This window comes from Sus scrofa, chromosome 1, assembly GCF_054392235.1.
Source record: "Sus scrofa isolate SSC_HxYL_T2T_F1_AM1 chromosome 1, Sscrofa_HxYL_maternal_Yorkshire_Landrace_v2.0, whole genome shotgun sequence".
Lineage (NCBI taxonomy): Eukaryota > Metazoa > Chordata > Mammalia > Artiodactyla > Suidae > Sus > Sus scrofa.
The window spans coordinates 227,036,963-227,061,937 of record NC_139383.1 but is presented as its reverse complement, the minus strand read 5'-3'; the positions used below and the strand labels follow the sequence as shown (position 1 = coordinate 227,061,937).

At 35.5% G+C, this 24,975-nt stretch overlaps 1 protein-coding gene across 10 annotated transcripts in view; it reads right to left on the bottom strand.

Annotated features, from left to right (window-relative positions):
• Window positions 1-2,185: 2,185 nt before the first annotated feature.
• BRD10 (bromodomain containing 10) overlaps window positions 2,186-24,975 on the bottom strand; it is a 120,269-nt gene continuing 97,479 nt past the window's right edge. For 7 of the 10 annotated variants that reach the window (XM_084986103.1, XM_003121915.6, XM_005660127.3 and 4 more), the window contains 3 exons: window positions 13,358-13,473; window positions 8,114-8,304; window positions 2,186-6,442 (listed from right to left, as the gene is read on the bottom strand). In XM_084986103.1, the coding sequence (XP_084842229.1) occupies window positions 2,838-6,442; window positions 8,114-8,304; window positions 13,358-13,380 (3,819 nt within the window). In that variant the 5' untranslated portion in view covers window positions 13,381-13,473 and the 3' untranslated portion in view covers window positions 2,186-2,837. Of the gene's footprint in view, window positions 6,443-8,113; window positions 8,305-13,357; window positions 13,474-18,235; window positions 18,308-18,542; window positions 18,674-24,975 lie in introns of all 10 variants that reach the window. The other 3 variants (XR_014821838.1, XM_084986078.1, XM_084986084.1) reach the window with 1 other exon arrangement.

Below are 24,975 nucleotides of genomic sequence, written 5' to 3'. Positions count from 1 at the left end.
ATGACATCCTGGATCAAGTAAACATTTTCATTTATCTTAGAGTATGTTATACACAGCACTTTGATCATAAAAGCAATTGCTGTCAATTATTAAATACACCAATTAAAACTGAAACCTTGGAATGAAAGCATGGCTCTAAATAGCCATGTAGTATTGTATTGTGTATGTGTGTATGTATATATATATATATATCTACACATACAAACACACACACATATATATATATATATATAAATTACAGGAATTTTTTTTTGTAGAGAAGATCATAGGTAATGAGAAAAAACAGCTAACACATCAGAAGGAAGCATGTTATTTCATCGTTTTAACTTAGCATTTAAAATGATACTGAATGCTGACATCTAAATGGCCTAATTATTGTTTACTAAATGTGGCAACACACACATTGAAGCCTTTCAGGTAGGACTGAGGTGACTTTTCTTCCTTGATGTGAATGTAGTAATGGATGACCTTTAAAGAATACTTAAACACCGAACACTGAGGAATTTGACTTTGTACTCTTTGGCCAAGATCCCAGAAATCCACATGACCTAACCAAACTTGAGGCAAAGGAAAAAGAATTTGACTTTTTGATGATATAAATCCATTAATTTAGTAAAATTTGTAGGAAGAAATGGGGTATTAAAAAAAAATAAACTAACTAGAAGAGCTCCCACTGTGGTGCAGCAGGTTAAGGATCCAGCATTGTCTCTGCGGTGGTATGGGTTTGATACCTGGCCTGGCTCAGTGGGTTAAGGATCTGGTGTTGCTCCAACTGTGGCCTAAGTCATAGCTGTGGCTCAGATTTGATCCCTGGCCTGGGAACTTCCATATGCTGCAGGTGTGGCTGGAAAGAAAAAAAGCTAACTAGATTTCCAACTCAACAAATAAGTATATGTTGAGTATCTACTATTTGTCAGTTACTGGAGTGACGATGAAGATGACTGACAAGAGTCTCTTTTTAAGGATGACAGGCATTAAATAATTGCATATGGATAATTTCATTACAGTTGTGAAGGATTATTAGGTATTCCTCACTCTATGACCTCAATCCCTTGAGTGACTGCAACACCATGATGCTGGCTGGGATAAGGAGAGGGGCTTATGTAATGAGAACCTATAGTGAAACATTATGTCAACAAGAATATATGGGAAGATCTTGAGGTCTGGAACCTTCTAGGAACCAAAAGAAAATCAGTGTACAGTAAGCAAGGGCAGAGGTCAACTGAAATGAAGCTGGAGAGGTAAGCAGGAATAGAATGAAGTGGGCTTCTAAGCTGTAAGCAGGGCTTTTAGGTCTGCTTAGACTTAAAAGGGACTTTAAAGGTTCATCAGATCACATAGAGCTTGGAAAGTCACATTACAATTTTGATTTACAATGATCATTAACAATGATGAGTTAATAATAACTGATATTAAAGTGGGTCATAAGAATTTCAGTAAATCAGGAGTTCTCATTGTGGCGCAGCAGAAACGAATCCAACTAGTAACAATGAGGTTGCGGGTTTGATCCCTGGCCTGGCTCAGTGGGTTAAGGATCCGGCATTGCTGTGAGCTGTGGTGTAGTTCACAGACATGGCTCAGATCCTGTGTTGCTGTGGCTGTGGTGTAGGCCAGTGGCTGCAGCTCCAATTCGACCCCTAGACTGGGAATCTCCATATGCCTCAGGTGTGGCCCTAAAAAAAAAAAAAAAAAAAAAAAAGAAATTCAGTAAATTAGTTATTAGAAGTGGCTTAGAGATTCTTTTCAAACAAAAGATGAACTGTCTTAGGTTGTTTTAAAAGTTGAATACTAAATACATTCATTTATTGTACACCATGTATATACAATGTAATGTACTTCAAGTATCACCACTTCCCCCTGAAATCCAAGGTGTTTCTAAAACTGACAGGAAAAGGTGGAAAGAAGTAAAAGTTAAGGAAAAATGATTTAAAGCATCAGGATCACATACTGGCCGTACCACCCATTAGTTGAGTGACCTTGGACACACCATTTAACCTCTCAAGAGTACTATGAAAATGAAATATGTGGAAGTAAAGTTTGTCAACTGTAATGCTTTGTTAAAATGCTATTATTAATTCAAATTTCCTAACGTAAATTCCTTTTTTGTAAAGAACTGTCATTTTTTAGTTTGTAATCTTTCAATGGAGCAAGAACGCACTTTAAAAATGGTATTCCAACAAAGAAATACAGCAACTCAGTTTATTACGTGCAGATTCTTCTGCATTGTTGCTAACAGTTCACTGGTCCAAAATTACTAAAATACTTAAAAAACTATACATTATGTAAACAAAACATAAATAAGACAGCATAGTTCTTTGTACATATAGTTTAGTACAGGCTGTTAGGGATTTAGGAATATGTACAATTTTACACATGACTGCATTTTCACAATGCATAAATATATATATATTTTTTTTACAGAAACAAAAATAAGATTTCACTAATGACAGAATACCATATCATAGATACACGCTGCAACAGTCCAAATTCAAGAAGAAACATGTCAATGCAAGTGTGCAAAAGGCTAGCTTACTCCAAACTAGTCAAACTTGACTTTTTTATGTTATACAGACAGGTACGTCCTGACTAGTTTGTTTATTTTAAACAAATAACCTCTGAAAACCTACTCATACCAATGAGTGAAATGGAACAGATTTTTCCCTTCCCAATAAAAACAAATCCTTGTTGCAAGCTAATAAAAAGATACATTAAAACACACACACACACACACACACACAATGTATAGTATGTTTCCAACAGTATACTAAACAGTTAAAATTTTTATGGGAGTCAAAACAATGCCCCATTATTTAAAAACTGGCTCGTTTAGTCTAAATTCAAGATGCAGCTGTGTCAGGCTTTTCTAAGCCAGGTGACCGAAAAGCAGGGAAGACAGAGGCAGGATTTCGATTGGCAGATACGACGATTTGAGAGAGTGATGAAGAGAGTGAAGAAACCTTAGATGCTGGAGTATTAATGGTATTCAAAATGGCTCCTTCTGGGCTGACCAACAATTTTTTGACGGATGTGTCCAAATGAAATACTGAAGTGCTACTTGGCAGTGGAGGATTACTAGAGCAAATGGCAGAAACCAAAGATGTCTTAGCCAGAAGAGTAGCTGGAGGAGACTTAATTACTGAAGTCAGTGACACTGCTGGTGCAGGAGGTGGGACAGAAACTTTAGAAGTTGGGTTTATGATCTGTGGTACAGCATGTACCGTGGGTAGAGAGCCTGTATTCCCAAGAGAGTTTACAATTTTTGTAGAGCTTCTTAGAGAATGTTTTATAGGTTGCCCACTTAAAGAATTATTTGATGCCAGCGTGATCTTCTGGACCTGGTTATCTACTGGTATAGGCTGCATGCCTTGGCCACTGTTAAGAACTAAGGGAGTCCCATATTTTGGATTAGTAGATATAAGGAGAACATGGCTGCCAGCTCCAAGACCTTGTGGTGGAACAATAAACCGGGTTCCATTAATCATGATCTGAGTACCAGGTGCCAAAGGTGTACTGGTATTGATGACTATTTTTTGCTGAATACAAGGTTCACCAAACTGACCTCCTACCACATTGGTTACATTTGATGGTGCTGTAGCAGTGGGAATGGCAGGGCCACATGGAGCAGAATTGTAACTAGGGGTTGATTTTACAAAAGCAGGGGACATTTGCTGGTTTGGCAGAGAAGCAAAACTGGAGATGTTCATTATTTTACCTGGATTCGGTGAAAGGGATGGGAAATCAGTTTGAGGTTTATTTGTATTTATATTTGTTGGCACTGTAGTTGAAACCCCTGGTGACTGAAACTGCACCTGGACAGAAGTCCGAGACTGTCTTTTGGAAAGAGATACAGAACGTGTGGCTCCTGGTACTGTTGCTACTTGTGGAACTGTGTTGATTATTTTAGGGGATACAGTCACAGGTGTAGGCAAGGCAACAGTAACAGGGATTTGCAAAGCTGATGTTAAACATTTAGGAGACACTGTTGGTTGTGTAGTTGAAATCAGAACAGATGATGCAAGATGTCCTGTTTTCACAGTTGATATAGCCACAGTGTTTCCGAGATTTGATGTGCAAAGTTTATTTGACAAGATAGGCATAATTCTTGAAGAGGTATCATTTCCACTGACTAAAACAGGAGGTCGTGTCCCAACTGAGGCAGAGGTTGAGGTCACTGAAAGAGAACCCAAAGATACATTTGCTCCTGTCACTGAAAACATGTTTACTGTTCTTGCTGCAGAAACCACTGATTCATTAACAGGAGTGATATTTTGACTCACAAAATTTGAGCTTACTGGAATTGAATTACCACTTGTTGAAAATGGCAAAACATAGCCCTTGGTACTTTTTTCTTCTCCTTTTGGGGTTACATTTTGCAATATGTTAATTGATGGTATAGCTGGCACACTGCCTGAAGTATTTACAATTGCTTGGCCTATGTTTAGCCCAATTTTCACATCTTTTATCTGAGACACAGTTGGCGATGAATTTATTTTTATTGGTGTTCCCACTGTAGATGGAATTAGTACTATCTGGGGCTGCTCTGAAGTCTTAACATATGTTTTATTCAATGGAGGACCAAGAGTTTGCTTCAGTGGTTCTGCTACAATAGTTGGGGTTGAAGTGCCACTGGGAATCGCAGTATTAATAAAAACTAATTTCTGGGCAGACACACCTGTAGAAGTTGGTGCAAGTGTCACATTAACTGTAGTTCCACTGCCAGAAAGAACAGACGGAGCCGACACCAGCATAAGTTTCTGAACTGGAGTCCCACTGATCAGATCTCCATTTGTTCCTGCTGTTGCTTCTGATCTTGTAACAGGGTGACTTTTTGTGAAATAATCTACTTGCTGCTGTTTAGCTGGAGTATAAGTAACATTTGCATTGGTTTGTCCAAAATTTACTGTTGATGGTTGCAGAGTGCTAGAAGAAACAGAGGACTTTAAGGGAGAGGAGGGCATGAGCGAAGTTTTATCTATCATGTGCCCTAAATTACCACTGCAGGAAGGTTGGCTTAATGCAAGTTTAAGATTTTTCCCTGCGGATGTATTAAAGCCAGTTGGAATGGAAACAGAAGTAGGTGTCTGGCCAAAAGGTGGGAGACTAGATGTAGTAGTTGTTGCAGATACTGGTGAAAAAGCAGAGGATGATGAAGTTGTTGATTTTGGCACCAGAAATGCCTGAAGCTGAGGAGCAAAAGTAAAAACCGAACTTGAAGATAAACTGCTGGGTGAATTTTGATCTGGATTGGTCTGTACTTTTACAACTCCAGTGTTCCCACCTCGTGTCCTAACAAGAATTGACTGTGAATCTCTTATACACACAGTTTTCAGTTCTTGCTTTGCTTCAGAAGAATCAGCAGTCTGTTGTGCAAAACTGTTGAGGGAACTACTGGAATTTGTAGATCCACTTAGTGTTGTTACTGATAACTGAGACTGAATTGTTGAGGAAATGGTAGGTGAAGCAATGGGCTGGGAGAATGTGGCTGCTGAAATTGTATTCTTGCCTTTTCCTGCCTCACTCTGGCTAGTCTTAACTGGCGGTGTTAATAAATTACTAGTGGAGGTTACAGGTGACAGAGGCTGTGGTCTAGAACTACTCACATTCATCAAAGGTGAAATTGTGTTGTTGAAAACTGTATTAGGTAGTTGGGTAGTTCCTGCTGCGCTGATAAGAATTGATGTTAAAGAAGAATTTACATTTGCTGTCTGTGGGAAAGATGAAACATGTTGTTCTGTACCTTTTTGTTGAAGTGGTGGTATTTCTTTTGCAATTGCTTTCCCTTCCTTGTGCTGAATGACAAAATTCTTAGGAAGAATGAGAACTTGTTGCATCATTTTTTCTCCTGTTTTAGGGTCTAGCACGGGTTGCATCTGAATCTTTACAGAGCTGTTATGAAGATCTATGGGCAACCACTGGCCACAGGGCATTTTGTATACCATCTGTAAAGGACCTTTCGTACTGGTGTGGCAGGTCAATGCTGGCTTTATAGGGCTTGCTTCTGGAGGAGATATAACTGGCTTTTCCATAGCAGGGGCACTTCTACCTGTGGAAGGGGGCAGTTGATTTGTTAAGGTCACTTTGTTCCCAATATTCTTTGCAAGCAAGGCCTGAATAGGTTTGGTCCCTTTCTGAAGAGTAGACACTGGTGTTGAATCCAATGAGGCAAGTGACTCTGGAAAAAGTGGCTCTGTATGCTTTGATTGATTCAAAGAGTCAATCTGCATATCACCTTCTACATTCTCAACTATTGTCTCATTTGTGCTTAACTTCGCTTTCTTCCTTGGGGAAAGCTCTTTTGTGCTATCGTCCAAATAGCTAATTTGTTTGGACTGTCGTTTAAGTGTTTTAGGCAGTGTCTTCGGTACATCTTTAGAAGGCAATTCCTTTTTCAACAACTTGCTTCTGGCCACAGGAAAATCTGTTTCTGACAATTTCATATCATCTGAAAATTATAAAAACAAGCATTTTGTTTATATACAACAGCAACTGAATAGCAATGGTAAGATCAATTATAAAAAAGAAAGTCAACCTTTGAACCAGCAATTTATTAAGAAACTTGTAGGGTGATTCAAAAGTCTCAGTACCACTGATGGAAATTAAAGTTAAGTGACTTAAGCAAGGTAATCCTGAATACTGTAACCATTCCTAAGAACAACATATTACTAATGACAAAATTATTTTTGGTCAAATTCTGCTGCCAATGCAAGTGTAAAAGGAAACGACGTCTTTTAAAGAGAGTTGCTAGCTCTCTCTCTAAGCCAGCACCAGGGGTCAGAATTTAGATTTGGAAAAAATCTGGTCTAGTTCTCACCTTCTAGATAGGGAAACCTTGATATCAAAAAGAGATGGTTCTTCATATTATCTACTTTTAGAGAGAGACTCTAAAGAACGAAAAATGTCCAGTTTTTTCTGGTGTTTAATTATTCCTACAGTAAAAAAAATTATGTTCACATCTGCTCAAAGTGGGCTGATGAGAAGTTATTTTCTCAATTAACCAAAGACATGGAAAACAATAGGTTAATATATTTCTAACCAAAATTTTCATACTTTTTATGTAACTAAAGAAATTTATTTGACTAGACTTATGAAATAATATATACAATCTTATGAGTTGAAATGAATTACAGATAATCTAATCCAGCCTCCTTATTAGAATGAGGTGTCCACTCTGATCCTATTAGGCTATTGACCTTGGTGATCCGTATTTTAAAAAATCTTCAAAATTACTAGCCACTTGCCAAGCTCCATTTAAAGAAAATATCAGACACAGTGCTTCAAAAACAATAATAATAAAAAGAGAATGATAAACCCTTTTATTTTATTTATTTATTTATTTATTTTATTTATTTATTTATTTATTTTTTGTCTTTTTAGAGCCGCACTCTCGGCATATGGAGGTTCCCAGGCTAAGGGTCAAATTGGAGCTGTATCTGCTGGCGTACACCACAGCCACAGCAACACCAGATCCAAAACACATCTGCTACCTATACCACATTGACTCTGTGTCCTCATGGATCCTAGTCAGGTTTATTAACTGCAGAGCCACGACAGGAATTCCAAGATAAACCTTTTTCAAAGGGAATGCACATCAAGCATGTGTGGTCTGTAATAAGCAATAACATGTCTACAGTGTGGAGTCAGGCACTAGTTCCAGAAATGCCTAGAACTTTAATAATGACTCCAAAGAACTTTTTTTTTTTTTTTTTTTTTGTCTTCTTACCTTTTCTAGGGCTGCTCCCGTGGCATATGTAGGTTCCCAGGCTAGGGGTCTAATCAGAGCTGTAGCTGCCAGCCTATACCACAGCCACAGCAACCCAGGATCCGAGTCGCATCTGCGACCTACACCACAGCTCACAGCAACACCGGATCCTTAATCCACTGAGCGAGGCCAGGGATTGAACCTAAAACCTCATGGTTTCTAGTCGGATTCGTTAACCACTGAGCCACGACAGCAACTCCCGAAGAATCTTTAATAAGACATTACTACACCTTCAAACACCTCAGATTTCCCTAATCAATAAACTTCATTAAGCAGATTATCCTTTATCTTGGGCAAAAGATACTAAAACTTTTCTTTGTGACTTAGATATTGACATAAAGTTTGAATGCCTACCTGAATCAAAGTGATCTTTTTCCAGAATGTCTAGAGGTTCTATGGAATCTATGGACTTATTACTGATTTCTACTTTAGGAGATTCTTTTCCAGCATCTCCTTCACCTTCTTCAGCAGTCCATAGTTCTCTAGTAAATTTATCATGATCAGGCTGTCTTCTGAAATCATCATAGTCTTTCTTTAGGCGACTCCTGAAATAAAATCCCAACATAGCAAACAAAACATATGTATTAAACTCTTGGACGCTAAAGTAACTTTTAACATTTAATTTTTTAAAATTTTTTTTTTGTCTTTTTGCCATTTCTTGGGCCACTCCTGCAGCATATGGAGGTTCCCAGGCTAGGGGTTGAATTGGAGCTGTGGCCACTGGCCTATGCCAGAGCCACAGCCATGTGGGATCTGAGCAGCGTCTGCAACCTACACCACAGCTCACGGGCAAGGCTGGATCCTTAACCCTCTGAGCAAGGCCAGGGATAGAACCTGCAACAAGAACCTCACGGATTTGTTAACCACTGAGCCACGACGGGAACTCCTCTTTTAACATTTTAAATATATATATTTTAGTATTTTCAATTAAGTTACTAAAGCTATGTTTTAATCTCAAGTGTGTCTAAGATGCCAATGACTCTTGTTCAAGAAGACAAAACACTTGGTGTAGGTATAAGGAACTTAAAAGATTACATCTGTAATTTCAGAATAAAGTGCTTAAACATACCACATATTTGTTGTTCTAAAGGCTGCCATTAGACCTATTAAATGAGAGAACAGTAATTTTTTTTCTAGCTACACTGCTGGAAATAGATTTGAGAAAGTCTTAAAATTGTTGATTATAATACAGTTTAAAAGGTCATTTTAAAAAGTTCATCAAAAAATTCTAAGAAATAGTATCTATTACTTTTAACTATTATACAAAGAATAACAAACAAAAATAATCCATCATTTAATCCTGAGAGCAATCATATCTAAACCTTTAGGTCTCAAGAGTTTTTTTCTTAATTAAGCATAGGGGAATGAAGCTGAAATGCGATCTTTCAGAGATCCTTTTAATATGAAAATATCTAGTTTCTATTAAACTATGGAGAGACAGAAACATTTCCAAATGATTACATGATATTTTAGGGATCTTTTAGTATCATTTTTGTTTTCAACTGAGCTTCTCCATTCTACTTTTACCCTTTATTTTTGTTTAAAAAAATCTGAATACATTCTCCAATTTATTTTTGCATAAATTATCTGTGAATATTGGAGTTTCAATCGCACCTATGTCACTTAACACTTGTAAGACTTTGGGCAAGTATCACTTTACTTATTTGTAAAATGGGGCTTAATAATAGTACTTACCTCATGATATGTGTGGCACTTAAATATTCAACAAATGTTGGTTAATAATTATTCTCAATTTATTTATGTTTTAATTATTGCTTAATTTTTTTTTAAGAGCAGATGAGGGCTTTAAGATACTAGAATGGGTTACCAAAAGATAATTGTAAAGTTAATTTCCTTTTAGAAATATCTATATGAGGGTAGCATAAAGTTCTTCCCTTCTTAGTCATCTTCTCAGCCTCACCTAATGACTCAGCTCTTTATTTCAAGGAAAATGGAAGGAATTAGACAGGAACTCTCACATGCTCACATCTCATCTAAAATTTAAGCCCTTCATCTGTACTCAGCTTTCATCTTCCTATCAACGCTGAACTCTCAAACTTACACATCCTCCCTTACCTACTCAAAAATAACAATCAAATGTCCCTTCCTTTGTTTGAGTGCATTTCTGCCTATTAGATCATTTCCATTAGTATAAAAACATATTATTTCTTCCATTAATAAAAACAAACAACAAAAATGAAAGCACCCTCTCTTGACTGTAACTTTTTCTTCCAGGTACTGCCCTATTTATCTGCTCTACCTTATAGAAAAACTCCAAATATTCTCCTCTAATTCCTTTGAACAGACTCCTAAGACTTTTATCCCTATCTTTTTTTTTTTTTTTGCTTTTTAAGGTTGTGCCTGCGGCAAATGGAGGTTCCCACGCTAGGGGTCTAACTGGAGCTACAGCTGCCAGCCTATGTCACAGCCAAAGCAACACTAGATCTGAGCCACGTCCGTGACCTACACCACAGCTCACAGCAACGCCGGATTCCTAACCCACTAAGCAAGGCCAAGGGATCAAACCCACAACCTCATGGTTCCTAGCCGGATTTGTTTCTGCTGTGCCACGATGGGAACTTCCTTTTATCCATATCTTGATCAACACAGTTCAATTGTTGTCATCAATGATGTTGCCATATTTAATAATGAAGCTCAGTTCTCATCTTCCTCAATCTATCATGAGCAGCCTCTTTTTTCAAACATTTTCTTTACCTGGTTTTTAACACACCACTCTTGGTTATGCTCCTATCTTGTTGATTACTCCTTCTCAGTGTCTTCCGCTGAATCCTATCAGCTCTACCAATGTTGGGACGTCCCAGGTTTCAATCTCTCTTACCTATGCTTTCATATTACGTGATTTCCACCATCTCATAGTTAAAATATAATCCATATGTGAATTTATACCTCCAGTCTATCTTACTCTCTTGAACTGGGATTTATACACTAAACTGCCTACTCAATGACTCCAATTAGATGCCTAAAAGCCATATCAAACTTCACATGCTGAAATCCAAACTCCTGAATCCATCCCCCTCTCAAAACCTGCTACTCTTTGGTTCCCCATCTCAGCTAATGGCAATTCCATTATTCCAGCTGTTTAGGTAAAAATTAATGGGCGTGATCTTTCTCCTCATTTTTTTTTTTCACACTATGTATCCAGGCTTTAAAGAAATTCTACCCATCCTACATACAAGATATATCCAGAATCCACCCACTCCTTGCCATATGCATTGCTATTATCCTGATCCAGACCACTATCATTTTTTTGCCTGGACTACTGCTATTGTGTAACTCAACTTCCTGCTTTTATCTCTGTCCGCACTACACTAATCTCAACAGAGTAGGCAGAGTATTTTAAAACATAAGTCAGATCATGTACTTCAATGGCTTATCTTCGAGGAAAAACCAAAGTCCTTAAAGACCTACGTGATCTGGCTACCTTTCCCTATACTTCTCTGACTCTTGACTCTTACTTCCTCCTCATTCACTCATCTCTGGTTATTCTTGCCCCTTTGCATTTCCCATAAATGTCAAACACGCTTTCAGCCTTAGGGCTTCTGCATCTTCTTTTCCCTCAGATATCCACATGGCCCTCTCCCTCTTTTTCTCTATTCAAACATCAGCTCATCAGGGAAGCTTTCTTTGACACCCTGGTAAAAGAGCAACCATTACCCCATCCAATCTAAGCATTTCCTATTCCCCTTACCCTACTTTTTATTTTTCTTCACATTACCCTACTTTTTATTTTTCTTCACAGCACTTATCTCCATCTGAAATTTGAGTTTGTCTGTTTTCTTCCATTAGAATGTAAGCTACAGATAAAGTTAGAAATCAATAACAGAAGGAAAACTGGAAAAGTCACAAATTTGTGGAAATTAAATAACACATTCTTAAACAACCAATACAGAAGAAATCATAAGGGAAAATGGAAAATACAGATGAATGAAGACGAAAAAACAACATACCAAAACTTATGGGGCACAGTGAAAAAGTAGTGCTAAGGGGGAAATTTATACCTGTAAATGCTTATATTAAAAAATAAGAAAGATTTCAAATCAGTAATCTAACTTCAAACTTTAGGGAAGTATAAAAAGATGCACAAATTAAACCCAAAGCTAGCAAAAGAAAAGATTAGATCAGAGATAAATGAAATAGAGTAATAGAGAAAATCAATGACACCAAAAAGTTTGTTCTTTGAAAGGATCAACAAAATTGATAAACCTTTAGCTAGACAGACTAATTAAAGACAGAAGACTCAGAGTCCCCACTGTGGCTCAGTGGGTTAAGAATGCAACTAATACCCATGAATATGTGGGTTCAGTCCTTACCCTCATTCAAACATTACATTAAAAAAAAAAGAGAGACAGACAACTCAATTGACTAAAATTAGAAATAAAAGTGGGACCATTATTACTGATTCTGCAGAAATAAAAAGGATTATGAGTACTGTGAATAGCTGTATGCAAATTTGTTAACCTACATGAAAAGGACAAATTCCCAGCAACAGAAAATCTACAAAGACTAAACCATGAAGAGACAAAAAATCTGAATAGATTTACAACTACTAAGGAGACTGAACCAACAAAAGTCTCCAAATGGCCAACAAGCACATGAAAAGATACTCAATTTCACTAATCATTAGGTAAATGCGATTCCAAATTACAATGATATGCCACCTAATACTCATTAGGATGGCTATTAAAAAACAAAACAAAAAAACAAATGTTGGTGAAGATGTGGGAAAATTAGAACCCTTGTGCACTGTTGAAGGGAATGTAAAAATTGTATACAATGTAGAAAACAGTAGGGTAGTTCCTCAAAAAGTTAAAAGTAGAATTACCATATTCTGCTGCTAGGTCTGTACTCCCAAAGTTTGAAAGCAGGGTCTTGAAGATGTATCTGTATACCCATGTTCAAAGCAGCATTATTCATAATAGCTAAAACATGAAAGCCAGCCAAATGACCATTACAGAGGAATGGATAAACAAAATGTGGTATATGCATAAATGGAATATTATTCAGCCTTTAAAAGGAAGTAAATTCTGCCATATGCTTCAACAAGGATGGACCTTGAGAACATTATGGTAAGTGAAATAAAGCCAGCCACAAAAAGATAAAGACTTTGTATGATATGAGGTACTCAGAGTAATTAAAATCACAGAGAAACAAAGTAGAATGGTGGTTGCCAGGGAACAAGGGGGAGAAAGGGAATGAAGAGTTTTTGTTTAATAGCTAGAGAGTTTCAGTTTCACAAGATAAAAGAGTTGTGGAGGTGGATGGGGTAATAGTAACACAACATCATGAATGTACTTAATACCACTGAACTACACACTTAAAACTAGTTAATGACGGTAAATTTTATTTGTGTGTTTTATCACATTGAAAAAATTTGGAGAAAAAAGAATATGAACCATGCAATCGGGATTTTGTTTGATCAACACTATCAGGGCTTAGGAAGTGCCTTGCCCATAGTAGGTGCTCAAAAATGGTGAATTACAAATCAATGAAAAATTACTAAATGATTCCAGGACACTTTCCACAATCGTAAGTTAACAGCTGTATAATAAGTAAAACAGATAATAAAGCTTGATTTACCTGTTTCTTTGAAAAGCTTTCATTAACTTTGGTTCCCATGGCAACAATTCATTTAAAAGACGTATCAATGTACTATGCAATTCTTTTACAGCTTGCCTCCGATGATACCATTTGCCCTAAAAACATAATTTTAAAAATAAATTCTTTAGATTCAAACTAAAAGTAAATGCCAAGCCTTATTCTCTGAGCAAAAAAAAAAAAAAAAAAAAAAAATCTAATACCCATTGAGTAAGTATCTCTTCTTCAGAAGGTTGCAGAAAGGAGGAAAATATCCTACAATAAATCTTCTTTGATATACTTTCAGTATTTTCAATTTTACAGGAGAAATCTAAAACCCATTTAATCAAACCATGAAACAAAAAATTTTTTGAAGTTTTGAATTGGCTCAATTATAAATATTTTAACAAATCACTAAAATACATGTAAAGATACAAATACTTATATAGATGTGAACAATATGGTTCATTTCTGTAAAGTTTTTGTCATTTTTCCAAAAGGTTTGGGGGTAAAAAGGAAAAAGCCAGAACTGTTACCATATCCAAAAACAGTCTTAACAAACTTTCTTAGGATATATTACAAATATTTCATTTAAAAATTTTTCCACACAGAAAAACAAGTGGTCATCATTTTCAATACCATAATGCTACACTAAGGGTTAATAATTTCCAATACCCCTTTATTTGCTAAGTATTATCCTAAGTATTTTATTTATACATGGAGAGAAGAGACAAGGAGAGACAGATGGACAGAGAGGGAGAGACAGAAAAGGAGAGTGAGTGATCATGAGAGTGCATGCATACCAGTGGTTGTAAAAGCCCTCTGAAGTGGGGCATTTTTAGTCTTAATGAATGATGAAACCAAGGCTCAGAAAGATTAAATTACTTGTTTAAGTTTCTGTGACTTGAACCAGATCTGTCTGTTGGTTGAGTCTAAGTTCTTTAGAACTATAGTGATATAGTCATCTACCTCTTCACAACTGTACTGCATAAATTGGATCTGACACAGGATATAAAAAGCTCTAATAAAGACACATTTCACCAGTACCCATAAAATTATTGGGTACCATAGGAACAAAAAGGTTATAGATGCTAAATCTTTAGATAGCCACCTTCCATTTCTCCATAATGTTAATGTACATCTAATACCAACATCACCACCACCACCATCACCACCTTTTACAGTAATATAAACATGCTTTATTTCTTTTTTACTTGGTAAAAGCTTTGAGACATAATTTATATACCATATAATAGTCCACTTACGCTGCTTCTTTTATAACAAAAGACAAACGACTATATACGTTACAGATCATATTTAACCTGTGTAAAGTTAGATTTCATCCAACAGGAACTCTGAGTCAACATGCACATTGGTAGGACATTAGGGCAGAAAAATAAACACCCCCTAGAGCAAAGCATATTCTACATCTGCATAAATTTCCCAACTTTATATATATCTAAAACGTTTCCTCAGTAAAGGAAATTTTACACACATATAAAATTAGGTTAACAACAGTGTATTTCCTACTCCCTAGAATTTTGTGCTTTATACCAACAGAATGTTTATGTACCTAAAAATAAACAATTACATTTCTAACTCTAAGATTTTTATACCTTAGAAGGGAAATTGTTTATTAGAAGAGTAGGAAGAGGTAAAATTACATGTGTATGCGCTCATAATGAGTATGGAACCTAGGCTTTCTAATTTTTGTGGATTCTGAGTGGTACAACAAATTACAGTATTGTGAAAAAATTTCAAGAAAAATTAATTTTTATTTCATACAACACACTAACCTGATCAGACCTTCCCTCTTGTCAAAATCTTTCTAAAAGGACCCAACTGAGTTATACCTCCAGTTTATTTTTTTCAAAGAAATGTTATGATAGTGTAAAGTGCTTATTTTAACCCATGAAAACAAAACTATGATAAACAACAAAACTGAGCAAGAAATAACACTCATATATGGAAAACTAACTAAGGAAGACGAAAAGGCAGATAATAGCCATCCTAAATCCTTTATGGAAGGAGGAAAGATTTTGTCCCAACAAAAAATAGAAAATAGGTAGATGAGGATTTTTTTCCTTTAATGAGGCATATCAACAACATTATTTTTTCTACATCACAGTTTCTATTTGGCTCAAAAATGAAATAGTGAGAATAGAAATTAACTATACCTAAGCTAAAGAGAACAGAAAGAGGAAAAGTATAAGGAATGAAGGTGGGGAGAATATTCTCTTCATGGTATATAATTAATTGGAAAAGTATAAAAGGCCACAGGGTACCAGGTATGTTGAATTCCTTATTAACTAGGAGTTATATGGGGAAATGACATATGCAGAGTTAACCTGGGCAGTATGCTTGCTATTTGGATTAGTGTGGTGGTGATGGGATAGGAAATGCAGAACTATCAGTATTATGGGATTTTAATGACTAGGTAGATGAGGCACAGAAGAGGGAGACTGTTATACTACTTCAAGATATTTATCAGCTTTGTGTCTGCCTACTAAATTACAACACTAATTTTCACAGGAAAGAGTTTTAAAAATATTAGTAAGATCCTAGCTTTTGGTTTTATTTTTGCTATTAAATTTTAATTAATCCAGTGCCCAGATAATATACAAATATACTACTGAACTAACAGAGTGTACACAGGGAAGTGGTCATATAAATTAGTTAGATAATGCTGTCTTATCAACTGATTTGTTTGGAAATCTCTAAGGCTTTCTAACTTTATATATATTTTTTGGCCTTCCTCCTTTTCTTTATATTTCATATTCTCAACGTGGGGTAGTGATGGTATTGGTTTCTCATTTATAATTTAAAATGCCTATTTAATCATTCTGTATTTAGAAAACAAAAGGTTTATTCATAACAAACTATAGGAAGTAAAACTGATAAAATGCTTTAACTAGAAGATACATATAAAGGACACAATGACTTCAACGAAGGACACCTCTATTGCCAGGAGGTATGTATGTACAGTTTTTATGTCTATCAAAAGAGGGCACAGGTTTAAGAGTTCAGAATCACTGCTCTGCTACTGGTGTTTAAAGTAGTAAGGTACTTTAATCACTTGAAAGTAAAAGAGAAACTCATACTGCTTATTTCATTTATTATCTTCTTTGGTCAATACAACCCAGAAGGAATTAAACAGCATGTCTCTTTCTACCTAGTGGTGGTCTCAAGAGTGTCACAGTATACAATGAAACTAATGAACAGAAGTTATGAATTTTTAAATGAAGTTATTCAAATAGTAATAATCTCCCTTAACTTGGATCTAATATAAAAAACTACTTAAAATCAAGCAAATATTTCCTAAACTTTAAATAAAAGTGATCAACTTTATTTACATACACAAATAAAGGAGAAACTAACAACAACTATCATATTTATTCTAGGATGAAATTATTATTATTTTTTTTATTTTTTAATTTTTTTTTGTCTTTTGTCTTTTTGCTGTTGTTGTTGTTGCTATTTCTTGGGCTGCTCCCGCGGCATATGGAGGTTCCCAGGCTAGGGGTTGAAACGGAGCTGTAGCCACCGGCCTACGCCAGAGCCACAGCAACGTGGGATCCGAGCCGCGTCTGCAACCTACGCCACAGCTCACGGCAACGCCGGATCGTTAACCCACTGAGCAAGGGCAGGGACCGAACCCGCAACCTTATGGTTCCTAGTCGGATTCGTTAACCACTGCGCCACGACAGGAACTCCTAGGATGAAATTATTAAAGCTAAAAGGAAACACAGACAACACAATTTTACAGAAGGAAAGTATCTAATGTAAACAGGGAAGTTCCCTTAGGTGGAAGACTCAAGACTAGAATTCAAGATCTCCTAAATGCTAAAATACACTCTCCTTCCACTACAACATGCTATCTCTCTTGGCCTATACACAGACAATTCCTAAAGAAGAAAGAGACTGTATATATAAGTTTCCACATTAACATGTAGCCATCTCTGTAATGCAAACATTAAAATCTCTAAAATTTAATTATAACAGTACTTGAAACGATGGTGATATAAAGTCTAAAAGTGAATTAGAAACCAAGGAAGGCATTCCTGCTGTGGCATAGCAGAAAGGAATCTGACTAGGAATCATGAGGTTGAGGGTTAGATCCCTGGCCTCACTCAGTGGGTTAAGGATCCAGTGTTGCTGTGAGCCGTGTTGCAGGTCACAGATGCGGCTTCAATCCTGCGTTGCTGTGGCTGTGGTGTAGGCCGGCGACTGCAGCTCCAATTGGACCCCTAGCCTGGGGGCCTCCAAGTGCCATGGGTACAGCCCTAAAAAAAGACAAAAAGACAAAATAAATAAATAAATAAAAGAAGTGCCATGGGTGCAGCCCTAAAAAAAGACAAAAAGACTAAATAAATAAATAAATAAATAAAAGAAGTAAAACAGCAAGCTTCCCACATACAAACATGTAACAGAGACTATGGATATAATGTAAATCAGAAAGGCTCTTATACTCTTTATTTGCACTGATCAATACAGACTCAAATGTGACAATGAGACATAGATTAAGCAAATGGTTATTTGTGGAACAGTGTTATAATTGCTTCTCTAATAAAAAAATGTATTTAATAAACTTTACATAAATTTAGTCTTGACTTTTCTTTACAAACAGGTATTTGAATATGGCGATAAATGAACTATTTTTAATGTTAGAATTCTCACTATTTTCAGGGATAAAAAAATTATTTCTAAAACAACCCCAATGTGTTATGTGAACTTAAATTAAGAAATTTACTGGGGTCACTTAAAAAAAAAGAGAATATTTTTCTTTTACAAATTTACTATCAAGTTTAACATAAAGTATGAATTCAAGCATATACCATGGAAACCAAAGGCATATAATAACGGTTTAAATTTAAGGCTTACCTCCCAATACCTTTTTATCCAATGTCCACAGCAGCTGCAGATTGCCAGCTCCCTTTCCATGAGATGCCCCAACTGCCAAACAAGAAATGTTTTATAACCTCAAAGGGGTTACTACAAAGAGGAGCTGGTCTATGGTCACAAGGTAAGTCCTTTATTATATTACGCAGTTGTATAAGTTTTTCAATGTGGTATGTTAATAACCAAAGGAACCATAAAAGAAATTTTTAAAAAACTTATAAAACTGCACAATATTGTAAAATGAAAAGCTAAGTCTATGTGTGTGAAATGAGTGGGGAGGGAAACTTACCTTACAACTAAAGAACATCTCCATTCTGCTGCAATAGTCTGGGATAGGTATGACAGCACCAGCATAATGCTGGCTGGGGTGTTACAAGGAGAGGGAGTTGGCAATCTACTGATGCTGGGGACACTGAACATCTAAAAGGAAGAAAAGAGGAAAACAAATAAATTCCAGATTTATTTATTTACTTTTGTCTTTTGTTCTTTTAGGGCTGCACCCACGGCATATGGAGGTTCCCAGGCTAGGGGTCTAATCTGAGCTGTACCTGCTGGCCTACGCCAAAGCCACAGCAAAGCCAGATCCAAGCCACATCTGCAACCTACACCAACAGCTACACCAACGCCGGATCCTTAACCCACTGAGCAAGGCCAGGGATCAAACCCGCAACCTTATGGTTCCTAGTGGGATTCGTTTCTGCTTTGCCACAATGGGAACTCCTCCAGATTTATTAAATGTATCATCACCATGGATCTTTTGCACATTTTAATAAGTTCAGATACTCTGAATGTTAAAGTTAGGTGAAAGTAATTTGTTTACACAATAACTATGTTACTTACATAGATTTTTTTGTAACATTACATTTAAACAACAGGTATCAACAGTTATATGAAGAAAAATTAACATTGTATATAAATACATAAAGGGCGCTTTTCAAAACTGAAAGGGTATTATTGTGAAGATGATAAAAAGATAATTTTTATTAAAAAGAACAGTACAAAAACACAATGTATATTAAAAGGCATCAATGCTCTTTTTCTACATGCTTTTACTTATAAATATGTTCCAGAACACAGAAACAAAGATCATATGACAATATATTTTTTCCTATAGACCTGGTTCTTATCACAGATATAAATCACATGGTAGAAAAGGATTACACAATAATATAATCATGCTTTTCAAATAAAACTCAAATAACTTTTAGAAAAGCCAAATGATTTGTATACAAAGATGTCTCATTTAAAATCACTAGCAATACCCAAAGGTATGCTGCAAATAATTTAAATTTAAATGTATAAAAACACAACACAATTCAAATTAACTGTAATTAAGCATTTTAATAATCTATTTGGCATTTCCCTAAATCAAATAATATCAAGTAAAAAGGTAGTATTTACATTTTCTTCTTATTGCTTACCTGAAGAAACTACTACCATATTAGTATATTCATAGTTTTGGGGGTAAAACATTGCATTCACCTTTTGGTATACAGTCCCTTGAAAAAATACTAGTTTGACAGTATAGTGAAATGTTTGCATATTAGTATGGAAAAGGGTAAAAAATATTTTAACACTGCCAGAGATTCTAATATGAACTACCGTATCATATACCAGTATTTTCTCTTGAGGTACTCACTCATTCTCTCAAGACAAATTCAATAGAAAAGGAAAGTATTTTTTTGAAGAACCCCACACTGCACACATGTACAACATTTCCATCATACTTCTACATTAGCACTGAACTAGAAAGCATGAAGATGAACAAACACATCAGTGATAATACTGGAAGTTTTAGTGTCATTTGGCTTTGTAAAGTGGAGTAGTTACTATTATTGGGGAAGAAAATCTAATAATATGCATGTAACTGATTTTCATTCACAAAGAAAAAAACATCTTGGACTAGAAATTAACCACTGGGTAAGTATCTAAATATGATCCTTTTTAGTAAATTGGTGGTAGCAAAGAAGTTAATAAAATTTAATCAAATCAATACCTGATATCACAGGTGGGTTCTCAAGCAATCCAGTACATAATCTGAATCACTAAGGATTATTACATTTGGTATCATTAGAGCATAAAATGTCCATATTAAGTGAAATTAAGACTGGGACTATTTTAAAAGCAGGCTCAGTATCCTACTTATTTTTACTTCCTCAGGCTTTGTCATAATGCCTAGCAGAGAGAAAGCCCAAAGAAAGTATTCAAACTACATAAGCAAATTTCTTAGCTGAGATTTTCTACTTGGCTGCAAAAGATTTTTTAAAATTGATAGCAATGTTCCATATATACATACACACATATATATCTTCAAGATTTTTTGAGCACACAATGATAATTTAACTTTCTCTCTTTTTTTTTTTTTTTTTCTTTTTAAGGCTACACCTGTGGCATATGGAAGCTCCCAGGCTAGGGGTTGAATTAGAACTGCAGCTGCTGCCCTAAGCCATTGCCATAGCAATGCCGGACCTGAGCTGTTATCTGCAACCTACACAGCAGCTTGCAGCAACGGTGGATCCTTAACCCACTGAGCAAGACCAGGATGAAACCCATATCCTCAAGGGCATTATATTGGGTTCTTAACCCGCTAAGCCACAATGGGGACTCCTAATTCTTGATGACTTAGGTCATCACTATGAACCAGTTATTATTTCATATTTTACAGCAGATTATATGATCCTATATTAAGCGGTTATTACCAATTACTAGTATCTTTGGACTCCTAAAATATGCTTTTGTAGGTTTTTTCAATTGTTTACCAATACTTCCTGCAACTGTAATAAATCTGCCTTAAGTACTCTTGTCCTAATTAAAAGCACCTGCTACTAGTCAGCATCCCATCTTCATTACAAAAACTGCTTCAAGGAGTTCCCATGTGGCACAGTGGATTGAGGATCTGGTACTATCATGGCAGTGGCTTGGGTCGCTGCTGTGACATCGGTTTGATCACTGGCCTGGGAACCTCCACATGCTGCAGGCATGGCAGAACTACAGATCTATTTAGATTCCTTTTTACTCTCTGATAGACTTTGGGTTAATTTACCTTCAATATATAATGATCATTTTTATCTTTTCCTACAATGCTTGATAAAATGATAGGAAAGTTTCAATCCTTTCAGTTTTTGATGATATTTTTTCCCAGTTCACAAAAGGTATTGAACTATTCTATCTTTAAATTTTAGGGGCTTTCCAAAGCTTTTGATATCTTATGTAATGTAATAAAATGACATGGAGCTCAATTTTTGACCTTAAGCACTCCATGGATTGAAATTCAATTTTCCAGAATTCTTGGCAGTGAAATACAGTAAAGTAACTATTACATAGAAAATAATGCAAATTTGCTTGGGGCCTTGAAAAATATTTTCCATTTAAATTGTTACTCAGGTTGGAATAAGTATGTGTGATAATTCAGAACAGTTTAAGGCAAATTATAAAAGCCACACTATGAAGCTCCAACTATAGAAGGATCTGTCACCTAGTTCAATTTTTGGAAGCTCACTCCATGCTGGGAGTATGCAGCATTAATTCTCTGGCTGATTTAAAAATACAACACTTATCGCTTTTAATTGGAACTTTCCTTGGAAGAAAGATGTTCAAATATTGTTTTTAATGAAAATTTCCTTGATGTGATACATTCTATGACAAACTGCAGTAAGTTGAAACTTAGTAAGTACAATTAACATGGGTTAAAATCTAGTTCTTAGTTGAGCATAGTAGTTATTAAATTGCAAAAAAAAAAAATGCCCATAATTAAGACTTACCACAGACAAATGAAGATAATGCATTCTCAGACAATAATTCAGTGACAACAGTCAACTGAAGCTTTATCTTACAAGTCAGCTATTGTTCTGTTTCATATTTCCTGTCATCTTTTTTTCCTATTATTTTGAACATTTAATATTTGATTCTTCATACAGTCCATGTGTTATCTACCCTCCCACTTTACTCCCAAACTATAATATATAAACATGTGATTAAGGGAAGTGAAGGAAGTGTCTGGAGTGTTGGTGACCTGTGAATAAAAAAAAAAAACCCTTGAAAATAAAATAAAAGATTAAGTCTGTTATAAAAGGACAGGAGCTAGACCAACCAAATCCTGCTTAAAATTAAAATTTTTTCACCAGGGTTGGGGATAAAAATCTGAAGCTCTTTGTAAGTGAATTCTTTGAGGATAAGGACTATGTTTCAGTCTCTGAATTTTTTTTTTTTTTTTTTTTGCTTTTTAGGGCTGCACCCATGGTATATGGAGGTTGCCAGGCTAGGAGTTCAATCGGAGCTACAAGTGCCCACCTAAGCCACAGCCACAGCCACATCAGATCTGAGTCACATCTGAGACCTACTCACTCCATAGCTCACGGCAACACCAGATCTTTAACCCACTGGGCAAGGCCAGGGGTTGAAACCGCAATCTCAAGGTTCTTAGTCAGATTCATTTCTGCTGAGCCACAATGAGAACTCCCAGTCTCTGGATTTTTACCAAGTTCCCTAGTACTATGCACAGCACAGAGAAGACAATGAGTAAGTATTAGTCGTATGAATAAAACTAGAATATGACATATATAGAAATTTATTTTATTTGTTGTAGAGGGTTTCCAAAAGGTTATTTAAATTTTTTGAAAGCTTTAAACATGACTATTTAAAGTAACCCCTCCAACAGCTGAGATAGTTTTCAGCTTTGTCAACCATTAGTTTACCAAAATATGTAGAATAAGAAAATAAGATACATAATGATGTAATTGTTGAAAAACTTAAAATTAATTTAAGGACAAGTTAGAGATTACTGCAACCATATTTACAATTAAAACCATTACATCAGTTAATTAGGGCATTTGCAAGATTCTGAATGAATCTAAAGTTCCCTACACTGTAGTAAAATGGAATTTTTTACTCTAAATAGATGGCTATAAAATAATTTTGATTTGATTCCTCACTGTAAGCAAATGCTATATGGAGGGAAGAGGGAAAAATCCCATAATCCTATACTATAGGAGAGTAAAATTTCTTTGTTACAGATGTTAGAAAATAAGATTAATATATAATAATTTCTTTGCCTTATATAAAGCTTTTACTATATGCAAGTATGTTTTGGGGGTTCATATAAACTCATATAAGTGAAGTTTCATACATAAACTGACTATATTTTACCATTTACCTATGTATCATTCCTTACCATATCTTTACTTTTAAAGAATACATTACATTTCTAAAAATGACAAAGAAAATACATATACAACCATATTATTTATAATTTCATTTCCTGTACTAAAGGTAAAAGGTAAACGGTGAACATATTTAAAAGAGGCCACAAATCATAATGGATTGAAGATAGCTGAGATGGATCTGAATTCTTTTAACTATCTTATAGAATCATAAAGGGTAAAGGTTAATACTGCTATTTACAAGTCCCATCAAATACAAATCTTAATTAGAAATATATGATATATATAATTAGAAATAAAATACTCTCAATCATGAAATTTGGTGTATGATTTCACTGATTTCTTAACTTTCAAAACATCAACTTGTCTTCTCCCCATAGTAAGTTGGCAGCAGCAGACAAAATAAAAGAATAGGGCCCTGAGCAAACACAAGACATATGTCAGGGTTTTGCAATTTTTGTACAACTGACATTTGGGGCCAGACAATTCTTTGTTGTGGGGGGATGTCATGTGCATTGCAGAATCATTGCAATGTAGAATATTTTTAGTAGCACTATTGGCTTCTATTCATTAAGTGCCAGTACCACCTCTTCAACTATGTCAATCACCTCTTCAACTATGTCTTCAGACACTGCAAAAAGTCTCACTAGGGTGGTGGGCACAAAATCATTCCTCAATGATAACCACAGCCTTTAAAAACTGTGTGACCAAAAACTGTACTGTCACCACCTCTAAGGTTCTGATTTCTCTAATGTTTGATCTAGCTAATGCACGGCCTCTGGTTGGGCAAGAGAAGTACTATTAGTGTATAATGAATTTAAATTATTTTAAGACATAGTAACAACTTTATTCATGTCTTAAAATTCCTTTCCAATTCTTTTAAACCTACTTTTGACATATTGTAATTATTCTGCACATATTTTCCACATGTTTTTAAAATGTAACATTTCACAAATATTTCCATGTAGAAACAAACGATCTACAAAATATTTTATTTTACTAGCCACATATATACCACTGTTTAATATCTTGTTTGGTCAATCATCTCCCTACTCTTGGACACACGGGCCAAAATGGGCCAAAATTTCCAAATTTCCACTATTACAGATAGTCAGTTTTAAAGCTTTCTTACACACTGAATATGAAATTTAGAAAAATTTTAAGTCTGTCTTAAATCCTGCTTAGTGTTGAGGTACTTAACTGTTGAAAGATAAATTAGAAAGATACGGTCTTATTTTTATTTATTTACTTATTTTGTCTTTTTAGGGCTACATATCTAAGTACCCAAGCTAGGGGTCAGACTGGAACTACAGCTGCTGGCCAAGCCACAGTCATGCCAGATCCAAGGCTCAACTACCACCTAGGCTGCAGCTTGCAGAAACACCAGATCCTTAACCCACTGAGTGGAACCCATATCTTCATGGGTACTAGTTGAGTTCCTAACCAGGTGGGCCACAACAGGAATTCTGGGTCTTATATTTTAAATTTTAGTTTATGTATATTGATAAGACTATCATTTATCATTTTATAATCCAGACAAGGTTTTTTTTTTTTTCTTTTTTG